General features: G+C 35.2%; 1 protein-coding gene across 5 annotated transcripts in view; it reads left to right on the forward strand.

Annotated features, from left to right (window-relative positions):
• PTPN4 (protein tyrosine phosphatase non-receptor type 4) overlaps nucleotides 1-13,728 on the forward strand; it is a 111,913-nt gene that overhangs the window by 87,667 nt on the left and 10,518 nt on the right. For 3 of the 5 annotated variants that reach the window (XM_066323041.1, XM_066323043.1, XM_066323044.1), the window contains 9 exons: nucleotides 2,203-2,286; nucleotides 2,372-2,428; nucleotides 3,725-3,881; nucleotides 5,363-5,529; nucleotides 6,959-7,049; nucleotides 7,135-7,196; nucleotides 7,934-8,080; nucleotides 10,365-10,493; nucleotides 11,920-12,068. In XM_066323041.1, coding sequence (XP_066179138.1) covers nucleotides 2,203-2,286; nucleotides 2,372-2,428; nucleotides 3,725-3,881; nucleotides 5,363-5,529; nucleotides 6,959-7,049; nucleotides 7,135-7,196; nucleotides 7,934-8,080; nucleotides 10,365-10,493; nucleotides 11,920-12,068 — 1,043 coding nt within the window. Of the gene's footprint in view, nucleotides 1-2,202; nucleotides 2,287-2,371; nucleotides 2,429-3,724; nucleotides 3,882-5,362; nucleotides 5,530-6,958; nucleotides 7,050-7,134; nucleotides 7,197-7,933; nucleotides 8,081-9,639; nucleotides 9,759-10,364; nucleotides 10,494-11,919; nucleotides 12,069-13,728 lie in introns of those variants that run through there. The other 2 variants (XR_010744026.1, XR_010744025.1) reach the window with 2 other exon arrangements.

Consider the following 13,728-nt stretch of genomic DNA (forward strand, 5'->3'; position numbering starts at 1 on the left):
TAAATGGGACAAGGAACATATTGCAGGATGGGAAAATATAAACAGTTTTGTCAACCTCAAGCATTCAAAATTATGAGTCACCTTCCCAAACTGATATTTGGAAATGTCTTTGTTTATTTTTTTTTTTTTTTTGCCATCCTGAACTCTAAACCTAGGTAAACTGTCAACACCCAAGGTGTTCTCTCAGGCCTTATAACAAAGTTAAGATTCCCGAAAAACCTCTGTTTAATTTCGTAGCTGGGATTTTAACAAAAGATTCAAAAATGAAAATTTTGAGGTTTTGAGTGTTTTGGGAATGTTGTAAAAATTTTTGTTTTAATTAAATGATGAAGCAGAATTTTTAACAGCTTTGTCTTCAGCCAGTGCTTACCTGAGTCACATCAAAGTACTGTTCTGTTTCAGAAGATAACATGATGTTAGTCATCAAATTTTTCTGCCCTCTATTCAGTTATCTTTACCAAATTCACAAAAATAACTTTCACGTGTTTTTTTAAACTCCTTTTAGTTCTGCAAAACCAACACAGCTGCATGAATGAGATTATTTTTTTCTCTGTGCATTGTCAGTGTGATTGTTTGCTGTGCTCCAGTGGGACACATTTATGCCGTCTCGCTGAAGGCAGTGCACTGTTGTAATTGAACATCTAATTTGGTCTGCTGATGATTTTTATTTTGGGGATTGCAGAAGAAGGAACATAGCATGATTGAAATTTTTGGAGTGTTGTTTTGTTTCAAAATTGCTTTTCTGAACAGAATTCAGGTTCCTTCACCACTAAAGTCTTCTGCTGTTCCATCTCAAATATTTTAAAGAAAACCCCTCCCCATTTTGACTTCATATAAGCTATTGAATTTCCTTTGTTGCATGTGTGGAGAGTGTGTGTAGAAAGGTAGTTGGACACATATGGGAATGGCAGCTTTTTACTCCATCTGCAATCCCTAAGTATCCTGTCTGAGAATGTCAGAAGTACTTGAAAACAGGTGTGGTCAGTCCCTTCAGTCAGATGCATTAATGATGGCAATACAGTATTCTCTGCACATTTTGCATTATAAACTTCTGCTCAAAATAACATCTTAAAGCAGGAAATTAGCGTTTCCTTTCTGACTGGGGAATGCAGTGGCACACAAGCTGCCAAACACTGCAGGTGAGCACTTGGTTGATGTTCATTCTGTCTGAACTCCCATGCCAGTGGGCATAAGCTGAAATGACTGGCATATGATCAGGCTTCCTAAGACCCTTCCTTTTCACAAAGATTTCTTGTGCCATTACTTTCCCAAATTTTTCACTTTTTCATGAATGCAATGGTGAATTTTGTTTTGTATTAACCAAGACCTGAAGACACCTGCAACTGAGTTAACTTCTAATGAGTCAAGTTGGGCTGATTTCTTTAACCTAGTGAAACTCCAGGTTCTGGACTTTCTTACATGTAAAAAAAATTGCTTTTCTAATTGAAAGCAACATTGAAAACTTCACTGAAACAAATTTCTTTATTCCTTTGTATCCTCACTGTAGGAATTATAGAAATATTAGCTAATGTTCAGTCTGTGAAATAAATATAGATGGGAAACAACCAAAAATCACTTCAAAAATACCAACTTTAAAAATAAGTTGGTGTTTTTCAGATTAAAAAGGTAGCATGTATTCCTCAGTTTGGCCTGTCCTTTAACAGTGTTGTTGTCATCCAAATAAAACCAAGAAGAAAGCAGCTAAAATTTTTGTAGTTGAATCAGTGCAGAGCATATGTCACACTTCATACTTCACTAGACTGGAAATGGAGTATGGGATAGGGAACCAGGGTTTCCTTGCTTACTGCTGGCATATTGCTGTTAATAGGAACAAAAGGATGCCTTCAATTATCTTCCTTTTCATTGTATTACATTCTTATTGCAGCTCTTCACTGTGGTCTTAATTAAAATGAATTTAGGAAATTTCCATTTAGTAAGCCAGTTAGTGTTTTCTAATGTTCTTTCTTACTTTGAGCTGGCTTTGACAGAACAGAACTTTAACTTAGTTATGTCCAAGACTCTTAAGTGTGTAATTTTTCCCTTTTATGTAAACCCAAGATGTTTGTGTTCTTGCTTGATAATTTCTCAAGTGTCCAGGAGCAACTATTTGAGAAGGAAATTGCAGAACTGTTAGATAGGATATCCTTAAAATCTAACTATGGACAAAATATGTACTGATATAATATAACTTCTGTCTTTTAGCCCAATGGTGGTGTCCCCCACGACAATCTTGTTATGATCAGAATGAAACCAGATGAAAATGGAAGGTTTGGCTTCAATGTAAAGGTAACAGTGCATCTATTCCTTTTACATTTATTAAGGTTATTTTCTGATATTTGGGATTCCTTACTAATTTAATTTGTTTTTAAAGGGTGGATATGATCAGAAGATGCCGGTAATAGTGTCCAGGGTAGCTCCAGGAACACCTGTAAGTTCTCAAAAAAGCAGACTTGGTAGCAATATCTATGTTTCTTGAAGGATGTACTGGAAATGATAAATTAGTTCATAGCTGCCTATGAAAATTAGTTTTTGCTATAACATTATCAGAACAAAGCAAATTACATGCAGTAAGAATTTGATGGGACTGTATAACATTTTTTAAAGTTCTTCAATCCTCAAAAGTATTTCTTTTCCTACTGAAACGAAGTTTAATTTCTGAAAATTACAGGGCATTACAGATACTCAGTATGCACTGGTACTTGAGCTGTGCCATCCTAAAAATACTTTCACTTTATTGCTTTTTTTAGATATAGACATTCAGTAATTTCACATAAATTACATATTGAAAGAGTGTTAAAAATAACTGAAATAGCAAATGTCTTACTTTAGTGACAGATGTAGCCGAGTAAAGCCAAGATGTAGATTAAAACCAGACATTATGAATCATTCATCAGGTCTGATTGCGTGTTGTTACTGATGTTTAGTGACTATAATAGTGTCTTCAAACTAGGCACAATATTTGTCAATTTATTACCAGAAATTCTGACCCAGTATTCAGCTGACTGAGGTGAGCTCTGTCCATAAGTGTTAGAGTAGAGTTAACAATTTATTTGCTTTTTTCTTCCACTCTTTGAAAGTATTGAAATGTTTGCCAAAATAATTAACAAGACACATGGAAAATTATTATCCCTGAAATATTTAATAATGTGAATAATTTTGGCTTTAAACATTCACTCTGTAGAAAGTAGATAGTTGGTGATGTCTCGTGCTCTTTCTTTTTTAACAATATTTAGACTGTGATTATAATAACAATTTTTAGTGCCTGATTCCTCTCTCTTGAGATTACTGGGAGTCGTGCATTGTTTTTTGCCATTACCATTGCAGCATTTCAGACCTGAAGCATTTAAGCCTGTGAAATTGATTTGGACATGGTTTTGCCATGTTTCTCCCCCCGCTTCAAAGATAAAAACATCCTGCTTTTTAATTTCCTATACGAAGGGTGATTCAAACAGAGGAACTCTCTGCATCAGCTGAGGGGTAGAGTAACAGCTGCTGAAAGACATGTTACAGTGCCAGTCACCACCCAGCTGCAAATGGGAATGGCACTGCCTGTGTATTGTGTAACACTTGGATTTATCATTTGAACACAGTGCAGCAACCATAGCAACAGGGCTGTTAGGATTGGAGAGCCCAAGTATAGCTACTTTAAGTTGTTGTTTTAAGGTAAGAAATTGGTAATGGCTTGTGTTACAGATGGTTTTGATTTTTTCCTCCAACCTTGCAGGCTGATCTGTGTGTCCCTCGTTTGAATGAAGGGGACCAGGTTGTGCTGATTAACGGCAGGGATATAGCAGAGCATACCCACGACCAGGTTGTGATGTTTATTAAAGCTAGCTGTGAGAGACACTCAGGGGAACTTGTGCTCCTAGTGCGACCCAATGGTGAGTGGCTTGTACGTGATAATTAAAAATAAAATTCCACACCCTGTTCTCATCTTCTAACCTCCATTTTGTGTCCTGGCATGGAATGTCTAACCTGTGAAAATAACTCCCTTCCCTGAAAAGGAGTTGCGACAACACAGTGTATTGATCCTAAAATCTAAGGAGCTGTGTATAACTAAATGTTGAAAACTAGTAAAAAAGTCAGACATCAAATATTTTAAGAGAGATCTAATTTAAATTTTGTTCTCACTCTCATTGATAAAAATGTCCAGAAAACTATATGGATATTGAATGTATTTCACAAGGTTGTTGTTATTCCCTTAAGGAAAATTTAAAAACACAAACAAAAAAAAATCCTCACCAAATATTCAGTGTTTGGGTGACTTTGGAGGTATATACAATATATACAATATCCTTCCGTACGTTTTTAAAACAATCCAAAATCACTGGTAATGTTTCTACTTGAGGAATCTCAGGAGAAGTGCTAAAATGCAGTCTAAATAAAAGCTTATGCAGTGTATTCACAAAATACACTGTGAGATCATAGCCAGCAGATGGGCACTGGATTTAATTCTGCTGCATCTCCTAACTATAGTAGAGCTGGAGAGGCAAAAAGCAAAATGAAAAATAATAATGCCTAATTGGAACAATTGAAATTACTTTTGCAGAGTACCTCATCCACCTCCTAGAAATTTTTCCCTTACTCACTAATTTGCACTCCCCACTTACATGTGCTGTCATTCTGTGTGTTAGTTCTCTTGCAGCTTTTGTGTGCTTACCTTCTTTTTCAGACAAAATTATGATCTTTGTTTGCAAATTTTCTAAAATAAACTATCTTTCCCCATGCACGTTGATTATCTGTGTATTTGGGATGAAAAACACGAGTTGTAGAAGTGAGGAGTTGCCAGTTTCCTTCTTTGGAATGATGTGATAAAATTTAAAGGCTTTTGAACAGCATATGCCTGTTATGTGTAGCAGAAGATGCATATTTCTGAGCTTATAGGCGAGGCACACATAGAGCATTCATAGCTATATAATGCCATGTATTAAATGCAATTTTCTCAGGTGGTCTGCACATCTTGCCCCAGTTACTGAAGCCTAAAATGAGTTCTAAGTGAATTGTAAGTAAAATGTAAATGAAACCATAATGATATCAGAGGCATGATGTGAGAATTGAGATTAGAGAGTTATATCAGACAAGGCAGGGTATAATGTGAGTTTTGATCAAAATTTTAGATGTCAGTGATGGGCTTTCACTTAAAGTTACTATTACACCAAAGAAAAAAATAGTTTTATCATGGATTGTAATGATCAGTAAAGGCTACCTGTCCTTGCTGATGGAGACTAAAATCAATATGCTCATAAATGTGGATTTTTCTACAGGAGAAACGTGGTGGTTTTTCTATTTTAAATAAGTGACTTACAGCTAACTTTACTAACAGCGTCTTCAGTCAGAGCATTCACACCTTTGCTTGTTCTAGCTGTCTATGATGTTGTGGAAGAGAAGCTGGAGAGCGAGCCTGATTTTCAGTACATCCCTGAGAAATCTCCACTTGATGGTGTCCATCAAGATGATAATGCTCTGAGGGAATCCATGATTCAGTTAGCAGAGGGGCTTATCACTGGAACTGTCTTGGCTCAGTTTGATGTAAGTACCTTATTGCCTGGAGCTAGGTGCAAGTTCCAAGTCTTTTGGGGTTATTTTAAACAGAGCAGATTTCAGTTAAATTTCGGTACAGTCAGCATCCTTTAGCAAAACAATTGTCTTACACTCTCAACAGAAAAATAGCCAAGGAAAAAAATCAATCCTGTATTGTATGTGCAAACTTAAGAATACCTAATCCTAGGTTTTAGTTTTAAAAATAGTTATATTGATTACTTACCCTTTTTGTGGTTATCAGGGACATGCTAATAAAATACTTTCATAAAGATGAAGGCTGTAGAACGTCTACCAAAATACATGTTCTCTACCTAGGCCTTCATTGCATACCTAAGTTGTTGTAGAAGCTGAATGACACTGAGTTGTTGACATTGTATGGGCATTCTCAATGAGAGAAGGTGAAATGACCAGTGGAAAATACTGCCCTAATGTTAAAGGTTAAAGTAACTGCGTATTTTATAAATAGTTTATATTTATTGACATATATCAGAACAATAGTGCCTTTTCTGTAGGGCATTAAGCTGTTGGTAGCTATGGTCTTTATTCAGCACTGACTTGTGCTTTGGTGATATCCGTCTTCAATGCATGAGGTCAAGTGGCTTAAGGCAGGAAACAGTAGCTTTATAAAACACAGCAGTGAAAATTCTGTGAATTCCTCACCAAATGGAGACCTAGCGTTATATATTGCAACATAGATTTATAAAAAACATTTTGTATATTATTCTTTAAGAACTTCAGTAAAATTTCCTTTTCTGTTTAGAAAGAGCAGATTTTTCTAAGTTATTTAAAATTCTGCTTTAATAGAAGTTTTCATTCTCCCTAGCACATTCAATGTGTAAAAGATTTTTAAACTGCTTTTTTTAAACCTGGATTGTTTTGCTGCTATGTTTTGTAGCACAAAGGTTGTGGCAATGCATGACTAAGGCATGAAAGGGCAGAAAGGCAATTTTGTGCAGGAAAAGTACAAGGTAACCAGGATTTGCTCAGTTATTGGAATACAGAAGGACATCTGGGGAAAAAAATACAAAAACTCGAACTGAAACAAATGCAATGTAGGTAGATGGCTGTACACAACTACTTGCCCCAAATGACCAAATGGGATGTCAATATCAGTGAATTCACTTACCACTGTACAATACTTTTTCTCTGGAACAATGTTCTAATGGAAGCTTGAAATTTAGTGTTCACTTTGTCTTTAAACAATTTTTGGTTACATCTTGGTCATTTTCAGTGATCCCAGAGCATAACTAAATTTAGAGTGCTTTATTTTTAAAAGTATTTTCATGTTTCTTAAAGCTACTGTTGCTCCGTATGTTTTAAAAAGCACCTCTTTGTAGAAAAAAATTCTTTTTAGGCAAATAATATATAATGAATTTATTGCATCTATTATGTTCTGATCATCAGCTTTGTCTTTTAGCAATTGTATAGGAAAAAGCCTGGAATGACAATGTCTTGTGCCAGATTACCTCAAAACATTTCCAAAAATAGATACAGAGACATTTCGCCTTGTAAGTATTGCTATGTGTATATGTACTCTAAAAGTATTTTACTGTGGTTAGTAAGTAAGTAACACCTTTCTAAATTTTTTTTCAGATGATGCTACACGGGTTATTTTAAAAAGTAATGAAGATTACATCAATGCAAATTATATAAATGTGAGTAGTATTTTTCAGATGTGCTTTTGATATTAAGTAATTCTGCAGTTTTTTGATGAAAAAGTTGATTTTAAAAAATCTTTTTTTATACATCTTAAGACTAGAATGGCTGCAAAACCTCTAGTCAGGTGATTTGAAATTTCCTGTAGATATATTTACTTCCTAATGTTTTGTGGCATGTCTTTTCATACATGTTAAAGTCTAGCCCCACATTTAATGTGAAAAAATGCAAACTGAAGAAAACCCTCTCCAAAGCAATTAATTCTTCTTTTCTGATTACTTTTCTGACAGTTGTGTTCAACAACAGTGAAGTTCAATTTGACATCAGTTTCTTTTGCATCTTCTTTCATTGTTAGTAACAGCAGAATTACTAGTTACTTCAACGAAAAAATAGATACTAAATTCTGAGATCTGTGTTTTAAAAGCTAGTGTCAAAATCCACAGAGCAAGAAATATTTCCACCTGAATTGTTTGCCAACTGCTCTGTACTTTGTTTTTTCAACCATTAATCTTCATTAGGGCAACTACATGACTGTCAGTTCATATGTGAAGTGTATTTGAATTTTTGCGAAACACTTAAAGAATTTTTATCTGTGCCAAATCATATTTGCTAGCCTTTAAGAAATAGAATTAATGTCGTGGATGCTTTTTTAAAAATCAGTTACTAAACTGTAAATGTCTGATGCCTGACTTACATTTGCTGTAGCAATTGAAATAATTACTTTGTCTTCTCTTAGATGGAAATCCCTTCTTCCACAATAATAAACCAGTACATTGCTTGTCAAGGTCCATTACCGAACACTTGCCCTGATTTTTGGCAGATGACTTGGGAGCAGGGCTCTTCTATGGTTGTAATGTTAACAACTCAAGTAGAGCGGGGCAGAGTAAGTAAAACATTTCCTTAAATACCACTTCCAAAATCTTCTAGGAAACTGTTAGTGATTAGCCTTTAAAAGATTAGAGCAATATATTGTTATGGCATGTAATATGACAATGGGATAGGAGGAAGTAGTTTGAAACTAGAAGAGTGTGAGTAAATAGAATAAAGAAATTTCTACAATGTGGGTGGTGAAATACTGGCCCAAGTTTCCCAGAGAAGTAGTGAATGTCCATCTCTGGAAACACTGAAGATCATGTTGAATTCGGCTCAGAGCAGCTCAGTCTAGTTGGAGATGTCCCTGCTCACTGCAGGGGGTTGGACTGGATGGCCTTTAAAGGTCCCTTCCAACCACAACTGTCCTATCATTCTGTAACTGTTTTTTGTAAGAGCTTTCCTAGTTCTTTTGCAATGTAGAGTCTTAGATTTTAAATCTTCTGGTGTTGTTAATGCAGCTAATATTTAAACTTTGTTCAGTCCTGAAATGCACTTAACTCTTCATGTATTTCCTGAGATACTTGCGGTCTGCTTTGTTTGATTCTATATTGTAAAGTAAAAAAAGCACCTAGAATTTACCTTCAGAGGTTTTTTTTTTTTCGCTAAACTTCCAATGAAGGAAATCCAAGAAGTTGCCTCGGTTTTCATATATGTAGTGAGATTAATTTTTAAGGCAGCCTAACATAGCTTTGTAGCGTTAATAGCCCATGCCAGGATGGCTGCCTTATCAAGGATTTTCTTAAAACTTGAACTCTAAATTTTCCATAAAATGTTATTCTGTGGCTGTAAAGATTTGTTTAATCATGTGAAATAATATTGCCCTTTAATTTGTATAAAAAATGTGTTAAAATAGAATGCTAGTAATAGAGTAATTAGAGTTAAAATTATTAAAAATAATTGTGTATGGTGCTGTAAAAGGCCTCAAGTGTGTTTTGTGGCTTGTTTGGTTTCGGTTTAAGCTCTAGTTTCTCCTTAATAGCTTTGGATTTTATGCAGTTTTATCCTTTGGAGATAGGCAAAACAATCAAGTGTGGTCATACACACAGTGTAATTCCAGAGTAATTTGGTTTAGTCTGGAGCATTCACAGTAGCACTGGCTGGTTAAGTGTGTGGACAGAAATGACTGACTGGAATAATAGTGTAGTGGAATTCCTCCATATCTGGATTTCTTTTGAAGATGGATTTACAGTGGGTTGTGGCTGTTCTGATCAACTTGGACTGTAGTTCAACTGTTTGTATATTTTCTGACTTTTTAATAACCATTATTTGCTGTGAGGTCAGGACTCTAAATAGAATTAAAATAACTGAAGGGAAGTTGCAGTGTTTTTAAACCATTTTTTAGTGACTCAGTGTTTGCATGATGCTGCCTGCTCCCAAATAAACAGGATTAGAGGGAATTTCAGTACAAGTGCCCTTTTACTTTGAGTTTTCTTTGCAGATCTGCTAAGAACAGACTTGCAATAGCAGTTCTCTGAGGTTCCCCCACCCCTTGAATAATGATATTTGTGGAGTTCTTTGGAGAGCTGCTTAATAATGAAATAAAAGGACTTATCTGTCTTATACCCATAGGCAGACTCCCTGCTCTAAAGCTGATCATGAGGCTTCTGACATCACTATCCCACTGCATGCCGGGATGTCTCAGTGGAGCAGGAAGTCTGCAAATCTGGCTGCTCTTAAAGATTCGCCAGGTGGGTTGGAAATGCAAAAGTACACTTGAGCTGAAATGACCTCTGTAATTAGGCACTTAAGCCATATATCAGAAAATCGTAGTGTTTGAAGTTTTCATTTGCATTTGAGGACTTGATTGGGAGTCTTTGAAGTCTACCATCTTCATCCCCCTATTTTCTGCATTAGCTTAGCAACTTTTTTGTTGCATATTTCTTTTTTTTTTGTTTGTCCTTTTCCCATATAAATGTACTTTGGGAAGATCAGATTAGGATTTTGGAGGTCAGAAATGTTTATAAAGCAGCATCTTTGTCACTCAAGTGTTAAGATAGAATATTTATAGTTAAACTCTTTAAAAAATTGTAATGGAAGTTAATGGCATCCATCTTCAGTTAAACTAACTGCAAGAGCTGGTGCATGTGTCCTCTTGGAAAGAGAAACAGGAAATCTCTGTGATACCTTATTTTATAAATAGTAATTAGGTAATCAAGTCTATTTGGTAAGTAAATAAATAGTGATTACAAAATGATTAAAATAATCTGTAACAAACGAAGATATAGAAACTAGAGAAAATTAAAATAATACTCTGAATTTAAACACAGGCATCTTTAAAAATGTGTTGACCTTAGGTTAAATGCCATCAGTACTGGCCAGAGCCATCAGGAAGCTCATCATATGGGAATTTTCAGATTACCTGCCATTCAGAAGAAGGAAATCCTGCTTATGTCTTTCGAGAAATGACATTGACTAATCTCGAGGTAAAATCTTAATATATTTTCATGTATCAATCTGCAGAGTCGTTGGATACTACCTAAAACATATGTAGATTTTCTTTTCAACTTGGTGGCATACTCATGTAAATAGAACTGTTTATTTCTAGAACCCTCTAGAAAACTACTCATTGTCATGTACTTTCCTAAGAGAAATTCTGTCCACAGAATAACTTTTCATAAGCAAAAATATCACAGAGATTCATTTTTCATGAATGTACTAATTGAATCACATGAAGGATATATTATTTATCCTAGAAGTATTTACTGGTGCCTTTCATAACCTGTCCAGAGAAAAAGAGTAATGAAAGAAGTTGAGAAACTTGTTATTCCTTTGATGTTTTCAGAACATGAGACATTAGAGGTGTTTCATCATCACAACTGAAAGTCTTTGTAGAGGCAAACAGTTCTTAATAATTCCATCCTGAACAGTATGTGCAAGAAGATGGAAGATAAATCCTGCTGAGAGAGAGATGAATCTGGAGTGGTGACTGCATGCAAACAAGGACCTTTTTGAACATGCATTGCACGATTTTCAGGGCACGTGTAGTTTTCAGAGCCTTCTGAGCCAGCATTTCAATTTCAGAAATGTTAGGAAATGAGTATCTGGAATTTAGTTCACATACTTATTTCTCACTGCTTGAGTTACCGGTTGAGAAGCCTGTTTTATAGAGCTGCCTTTTAGTCAATTTGCAGTTAAAATTCTTGCCCTGTGTCCCGTTGAGACAATTGCTCATCTGCTATCAGCCGTGGAATCTCTGTAAATGATTCAGTGCCTAAAGGCTATTTCAAATGCAGTAGCTCCTCTTCTTTTGAAATTCGATTCTGGTTGCCCAGGCTGTCTCCTCCCCTAACCAGAGGCCGATTGATTATATTTGTGATACCAGAGCAAGGGCCTGAGGGAGTAGAAAACAAAGTCATTGTGCCTTGTTAGGTGTAGGAACTGTAGGTCAAGCCAAAACACTGCTGCTGTTCACACAGGGTCTAATGGAAAGTTTTTATGTGTGATCTCCACTTCTGTCATTTGATCTCTTAAGAAACTCTCTCATTCTGTTAAATTTGGTTTGGTAAGAATATGACCACCTTTTTGTACATATAGTGTTCAGTTAGATTGCTGGTGTCCTTGAAGTGCTTTGCTATTATATGCTCCGTAAGTTTTTTTCATCTGTTCAAGATGTAAGAATTAGTGGATTTTCTTTTAAGCAAAAAAAAAAAAAAAAAAAAAAAAAAAGTAATTACAAAATCCAGGATGACCAATGGTTAACACTAATAAAGCACTGCTAGTTGCCTGAAACCACTTCAGTTATGGATACAAGTTGCTATGAATGTACTATTGATTTTTTTTTATTATTTTTGGCACTTTTTTTAAATGGGACGTGAATTAGCCTTGATTAAATTTCATGTTTCTGATTAGAAAGAGGAAAGCCGCCAGCTGACCCAAATCCAGTACATAGCATGGCCTGATCATGGGGTTCCTGATGATTCCAGTGATTTCCTAGATTTTGTGTGTCTTGTGCGAAAGAAGAGGGCTGGCAGAGAAGAACCTGTTGTTGTTCACTGCAGGTATCAATCTTTTTTCTGAATTTTATGAAATCATCAAAGTGAACTTTTTATCATCAAATAGGTGTTCTATGCTTTGTTCTTGAAATAAGTATTTAAGAGTATCTGCTTTGGGGATGACAGGAGAACTCAACACTGAAATAAAACAATTATTTAATGTGGTAATTGCATTTCAATAAGCAAGGTTTTAAATAGCACCATGTGTTGGTCTCTGCATGTTGCTGGGATGTTTTGGTTTTTTTGCAATTTAAATGCTTGTGGTAGCAATCTACATAATTCAGAGAAATGGCAAAAGTTTCTTGGTAATCATGAGAAATAGGTTCCTGTTCTACAAAGCTCTAGAATAGCTGTGTAAATGATCCATAGTGGAAAATATGGGTGGTTTAATAAAAGATCAATTAAAAGACATTTTCTCTCAAGTCTGCAGTCCTATGCTATGTGGTATTTTGATACATACATTAAGATGAGACATTTTTCTCAACAATTTACCTTTGTCATGAATTAAAATAACTATTATTTAGATCTTTACATACACATGAAATGTGACTTTTCTTTTTCTTGTGCAATGCTTTTTAATAGCATTCTCCACTCCTGTAGTGAGTTTCAAGATCTTAATAATTTTAAAATACTTAATTAGCAAACTAGAATAATGGCAGTTGTTTTCAAATGAGCATGTGTTATCACAATTTTTGGGGAACAGCTCTGTGAATAATATTTGACTTCTCAATTCTGAATACTCCCCAGAGAGTCGGTGTTCCTGACTCAACATATATCGTTCTTTTCAGAGAGAAGCTGAGAAGTATAAGGGATAAAATAAATTTAAATTCTACAAGTAAACTAGACTTTTATTGAAGGAGATGAAAGAAGAAAAATACACCTTGTGTATCAGAAATTGTATTTCATTAGTTCTGATTTCTAGTTCTGTTTTACACAGGTCAAGGTGAATCTTACTGACTACAGAAACTAGTACCAGAATGCCAGCGTCCTAACTGATACTGCTTCTCAGCTTCCATTATTGATATATTTTTGGTTAATACAGTTGTGAAAAGACAGTGAAAATGGCAGCCAAACACACCCCGTATGATACAAAGTGTGCAAGTTTGCAGAAACACTAGAAAAACAACATGGGAGAGTAGGAAGAGTTTCATTCATCTCAAGGAGGCCCCAGTTCAGCTCCAAACTGATAACTTCAGTGTGTAATTGAAGCTTGTATGAAAAATTTATGTTTCACAGAAGAAAAGAGATGGAATGTCACAGTTGAACGTAATTTACTTAATTGGCCCAACTTGGTGGCTGTTGGGAAGTATAACCAAATTTCAGCAGGGAGTCAAGCAGAAAGAGCCCAGGTGTTCCTCCATATGGTGCATGCACTCTATTTTTAACATTTCTTCAATATAATAGAACAGGGCATTAGTGCAACAAAATTTATTTTCAGGACTAAGCCACCAGCTTTAGTGTGAGGAATCCAAGTAGCTAATAGAAAATTATTTTATTTTGCACAATAATAATTTAAAAATAAAATGATTCAAACCCACAGAGATTACAAGACAACAAAGACCTTGAAGAGTTGGAAAGGTTTTTTTTATAGAGAGATGCATAAACCACTAGTTTCTGATGTTGTGTCATGTGGTTATTTTTATCTTTACAAGGGCTTACTAGTTTT

This window comes from Sylvia atricapilla, chromosome 7 (genome assembly GCF_009819655.1).
Source record: "Sylvia atricapilla isolate bSylAtr1 chromosome 7, bSylAtr1.pri, whole genome shotgun sequence".
Lineage (NCBI taxonomy): Eukaryota > Metazoa > Chordata > Aves > Passeriformes > Sylviidae > Sylvia > Sylvia atricapilla.